Consider the following 6,066-nt stretch of genomic DNA (forward strand, 5'->3'; position numbering starts at 1 on the left):
GATCCATATAAATTGAAATTGTACGCTAAATTAGTTTACCTTTAAACATGTGTATACTTCTCTTTTTAAATTGTTATTATCTACTAAATATCGACCTTATATAAATGCTAGTAATTATGTGCATTTGTTAAGCACATTTTATCGCTCACAGCAAACATAATTGACACAAATAAAACCTAACAGGGGAGAGCACCTCAAAGTTATCAATCTTAAGCTAATTATTATTATTAAGTAATTATCAATATTTATATAAATGCTTGTAATTATGTGTCTTTCTTAGGTACATTTTGTCATTCACAACAAGTCTAAGCGATCGACATGAATAAAATGTAACAGAGAATAACACTTCAAACATTTCAAAGTTTGCGGGTAGAGAACCAAAATTGAACTATACTAGAAACTTGATTTGTGATTTCTAGGCTTTTTCTGAACAAATGTTTCCAAATATTTCATATACGTGCCTGAAAAAAGATCATAACAATAAGGTTATGACCAGGAATGACTTTGCAGTTATAAAGACAAGACAGTTATAAAGACAGTACATATACATACTCAATCTCGACCCTGATTAACATAACTTAAAAACATATAAAGCATATCTCAAGATCCACATACATCTTACCCTTCTCACACCACGCTCTTAAACCAACCGAAACATGTATACTATGCTAAGTTCAGATTAATCCGATGCTACATACTCATTAAACATGTGTCAAAGTACTCAAACAATACTAAAGCACAGATTTTTACCAATTTAACACAATAATAAACATCACAAAAATGACCCGCAATTACAAATCAAGTCTCGTACACTTCCAAACAAATAAATCATCAAAAAAGCAAGTACACAGCAAGAAAAAATAAAATAAAATTAGGGTTATGAATATACACAAAGTATACCAGGGGTTTGTTTTGTTTCTTACAATATAACAAACTTGTAACATACAAAACATATACTTTGATTATAAACAAATTATGAACAAAAAATACAAGGAAAATAGACATGTATAATTAAATATCAGTAAAAGTGAAATAAGCTTACTTGGTAGACAACCCACGCTGAAGAAAGAAATAGTTTGTAGAAAAAGAATGAATTAAAAACCAAAAATTGAATTTTGAAAAGGAATTGGAATAACACTTACTAATTACAGCGAATTCGAGTTAGGGTGCAACCTCCCTTGCACAAATCGAACAATGGTCTACCTTCTTTGTAGTTAATCGATTATTTTAGTTGAAATCTAGGGTTCGATTAATTGAAATCTAAGGTTCAAATTAGGGGTTTCAAATTTACGGCTCTAATTAAGGTTTAGTAAGTTAGGGTTTCAATGTTCGAAAGCTGAGAGTGAGTGAAAGAGAGAAAATCGGGAGAGAGAAAGAGAGAGTCGGGTGAGGGAGAAAGAGAGAAATATTCTAAGGGGCGAAATGTTTTTATCAAAGAAGAGGGGAAATGTTTTTATTAAAGGGGGAGTGTGTCCGTATTTTTTTTAAAAAGTAGTTTAGATATCAGTTTTTATTTCAATTGATGTATAAAACGGGTTTTAAAATCGATTACGAACAAGTCGACGTTAAAACTAGTTTTAATATCAGTTTTGATGACAGAGATGTCTATGAGGTGATGTGTACATACAGAATCAGTTGCTAGATATTCAATGTTGAAAAATGAAAACAGAAGAGGAATTGATGAACATATTAACTAATATGTATGGTCATTAGAGCAGTTACTGATAGTTCTGTTTTAGGTCCCAGAACTGCAAATTCTTAGCACAAACCATTATAGATTCCATAACGTATAAGCTAAGACACAAATACATTTACAACAAAAATTAGTACAATGAATCCTAGTAAATATGCCAACAACCAAAAATTCCGGAAATCCTAGTAATCTGTTAGGTAACTCGGAACCAACAACTGAAAAACTGGAGATCAGAAAGACACAAACTGCATGTTCATTCATATGCCACGTAAAATCAAATTAAGCCTTCAAATTAGTTGTCACGATTTGCACTTCCTCTTTACCTAAAATTTTGGTCACATAATCGAGACATGTACTGGTTTATTTATATCTTGTTACAAGTTTTAAAGCATTCTATAACTCTAATGGGTAGTTTGATTAGCTAAATTCGTTTTAGTCATTCTAACCTTGTACTTGTATTTATTTCTAAAAAAAAAATCTAATAACCGTTCTTTAAACACTCAAGATATAGGTTTTTCATACCCAAGTGAGGAGATGGGTATGAGAATAAACTTTATAAATATTATTTTAATTTATATTTAAACATTTAAATGTAATTGTTTAATAACAAAATAAATATATGAACCAAAATATATTAAAATAATAATAAAATTATATATTTAATTAAATTAAAATTATTGACATAAAAATATTTTAAATTAAAGATGTTTATTCCGGCACATCATACCTCAGCCGTATACCACTTTACCCGATTCCTGATTCCAACCCGATACCATATCTTGAACGAAAGGATTGCTTATTAAACTAGGCATTCAAGAAAACAATATATTAAAAATCCACTGTTAATGGCAACATTTTAAAGATGTGATTTGCTATCTGCCATTGAACAACTTTAATCAACCTTACTTTGTTGTTCATATCTCAAGTTCTGTAAGTTTAGTGGCTACAAGAGTTTACATAATAATTTTCCAGATACAAACCTACAGCTTTGTGTTTTAAACTCCAACCAGTTAAGAACTTATAATAATCATCAAAACCAAATTTCAATATTGAACCTGCATTCTGGAAAACCTGAATTTCAGAAAATTATGTCGCTGCTAAGGCCCTAACTTCTTATTCACTAGGCACCACTAGCTCAAATAAAGTGATTCCTTTTTCCTGAGTAAATTTAAACATTAATATGTACAACTTATCCGAAATTCAACTCAAAATATTTGGTTTATGCTTAATTACACGTCGAATCAGCCCTGCAAAGTCAGCTATATTCTATAAGGATATAGATAAACTACGAGGACATAAAAATGAAAATCCTAATAGTCATTAGAACGGTGTGTAGACTACTTAATCATAATTATACCATCTAAACAAATCTAGTTTATAGCTAGAATTTGAAGTTGTTCAATTAACATTGTAAAAACAGATTAGCAGTAGCCATTAGTATTCATTTCCTTTGCTTGCGGGATAATATCAACTCCATGAGTAGTCCTCTTCTTCTTCTTCTTCTTCTTTTCGTTGAGAAGATCAACAAGTCCTCCAAGGCAAACATCAGCATCACTTGTCTTCATTAGTTCCTCAGCAACTTCAGCAGGAGTTACTTGAACGCTTCCCAACAGCTCTTCTATCTCCCGGAAACGCCAGTGCTCATTCTTGATGTCCAGATAAGTGGAAGCTAAAGTTTTGAAACCATTCATCTTAAGATAAGACATGTGAATGTGCATGTCCATTCGTCCAGGACGCAATAGTGCATCATCAAGCTTATCCTTGTTGTTGGTTGTGAAGATTATTATCCTCTCATCTCCGCAGCTCGACCATATTCCGTCTATGCAATTCAACAACCCTGAGAGTGTAAACTGAATGCACAAAAAAAGACAAAATTGAGATTAATATCTTTCTAGAAAGTTTGAGAAACATATTTAGATAATTTGCAAGCTCACTGCAATTAGTAAATTACCTTAAGATCATGGTTGGGCTTGGCATTTCTTGCTCGAGACTTCCGATCAGGCAAGTCAACGCTACAATCGATATCTTCACACACAAGAATGGATTGATTAGGAGTCGCCAGCAACAATCTCCTTAACCAACTATCACTGCTCACATTCATTAGCTGCAAATCATAGATATCAAATTTAAGATAATTAGCTATGGCGGCTACTAAACTCGATTTGCCTGTCCCTGGAGGCCCATACAACAAGTAGCCTCTCTTCCAAGCCCTTCCCACTTTCTTGAAAAAATCTCTTCTCTTCACGAACAAATCCAAGTCATCGATGAGGGCTTTCTTCTCAGTTGGCTCCATTGCCAATGTCTCGAAAGTCGAGGAATGCTCTAGAGTAATTGAGTCCCAACACCCTGGTCCTCCATAGCCTTCTGCTAGAGTGTGCAGCCTTACAACTCTTTTTGCATTTTTCATTGAATGTACCTCTCTCATGACAAACGGAATGTAGGAATCCAAGATCATCTCCTTGTGCACTTTCTCGAAACGAAGCTCAAACCAATGCTTCCACTTCTTCATGGCATCACCAGACCCTTGAGAATTCTTTTTCCCGGATGCCTCTTCTAATTCAGGGCAAATAAATTCCCATGTAATCTCAATACCTTGGTAGAAATCAGTCAGTGTTTCTGATTGGGCTAATTTAGTAGTGATTTTATGATCTCTCTGGCTCTGACTGATCTTGAGGCATTTTGTAGCAGGATTAGGTTTGGTTGACATGTAGGTTTCAAAAATATCGTATAGATGGTTTTGTGAAATTCCGTCGGACTTCTCAACCAGAAGAGTGAACTGAGAATTTTCCACAACAATGGGGCGGTGAAAGCAGCGAGAGATGGCAGAGATAATGTATTGTTGAACTTGGTGAGGGACTATCTGGTGGAATGTGGCTCGCAGAAGCATCACTGTTGATGACACTGAGGCATATGTAGCATAGACAGTTGCCTGTGAAGGCAACCTATTCAAATTCATGGTTGTTGTGGAAGGTGTTTTGTTAAAGGAGAAGAAGAAGCAATGAGAGAACCTAATGGAAAACAGAGGTTTGTGGTTGATATGTTGCTGCCAATGTAGCAAATAGCATTTAAGCTATATAGAGAAATCAGGACCATTCATATATTGAACTAGAGTTGGTATTTGAAAGGAGCCTCTTCTGCACCAGTGGTGATGTCTAAGAAGCCATCAATGAAATACCTGACATGCAAAGACTTGATATCAGTGTGTGAGCTCCACTTGGAAATATAAGTACTGGAAAATGCTAAAGACACTGATCATTGATAAAACTGATGTGCATGATTATGTTAATAGCTTATGTGATGATGAATGCGTGTTTATGCTAGTATGTGTATGTGTTGAAAGCAAGAACCAATGTAAGAGAAAAAAGGAACTCTTATATTGATTGTATAAAGCTTGAATAATTACATAAGTGAAGACCGATTATATACACATAACTACTTGCTCCCCGCGTTTGCTACAGGAGATAAAATAACACTAATGATTAAAGTATCGCATCGCTGCATGATTAAAGTAACGCTACAGTAACGAACTTGGGGACCAAGTCGTTACGACTTCAATAATGTCATGGCTTTTACAATCATTAAAGCTAAAGTCATGTTTAAAGAAATTGCAAAGTCTAAACATCCCAATTTTCTGATTTTTGGTTACTGCAAAGCATTGCAGGTAGAGCTGGCCAAGTGTGCGGTCCGTGCGTGCCGGGCCGGGCCGCACACGGGTTGAACACTCGGTAAGTGAACACTGAACCGGACCGCTGAATTACGAATCGGGCTCGGGCCGGGTTTGAACCGTGATTACAGGATTCGTAACCGGACCGTAAGAATTCGTGAACCGGGCCGTGCGGGTTGAATCACGAAGGTAATAAATGTATGTATGCATGTCTTATATATTTCACCTGTTTCTGGGATAAATTTTATGGTGATGACCTACCATATTAATGAGGTTTAAGGTACTCACTTCATCTCATATTATGTGTTATGTTTTGACGGGACACATAAAAATACGGCTTTGAAAATAACATTTTCCTGAATTTTTCTCAGGACTCGGTGAAGTTTGGGTTTTGTTGCACGTTGTAATCAGGCAGGACGACTTATCCGATTGTTGAGGCGTGGTGAGTTTGTCTTGGATGGATATGTCACATGTGGGTGTAAGTTTGTGGAAATTGAAAAGACTTGACAGGCCCTTCTAGCTTCGTATAGGCTCCAAAATAAAATTAATACTAGGTCCTTACAATTGCACGGATTCAAGAATGGAAGTAGAGTAGAATTGAAATGTAGATTTTAAACGTTTTTATAGATAGTTTTGTGAAATTCTGTCGGACTTGCCAACCACTAAAGTGAATTGAATTGTGGCTTGCTGTTCTCATAAATAGCTGTTG

The 6,066-nt window shown here is 35.1% G+C and overlaps 1 protein-coding gene across 1 annotated transcript; it reads right to left on the bottom strand.

Moving 5' to 3' along the window:
• Positions 1-2,828: 2,828 nt before the first annotated feature.
• LOC141667969 (AAA-ATPase At3g50940-like) lies at positions 2,829-5,088 on the bottom strand. The gene is made up of 2 exons (XM_074474625.1): positions 3,645-5,088; positions 2,829-3,543 (listed from the first exon to the last, which is right to left on the bottom strand). The coding sequence occupies exons 1-2, from the start codon at positions 4,647-4,649 to the stop codon at positions 3,115-3,117; spliced, it is 1,434 nt and encodes a 477-aa protein (XP_074330726.1). The 5' UTR covers positions 4,650-5,088; the 3' UTR covers positions 2,829-3,114.
• Positions 5,089-6,066: the final 978 nt, after the last annotated feature.

This window comes from Apium graveolens, chromosome 6 (assembly GCF_009905375.1).
Source record: "Apium graveolens cultivar Ventura chromosome 6, ASM990537v1, whole genome shotgun sequence".
Taxonomy (NCBI): domain Eukaryota; kingdom Viridiplantae; phylum Streptophyta; class Magnoliopsida; order Apiales; family Apiaceae; genus Apium; species Apium graveolens.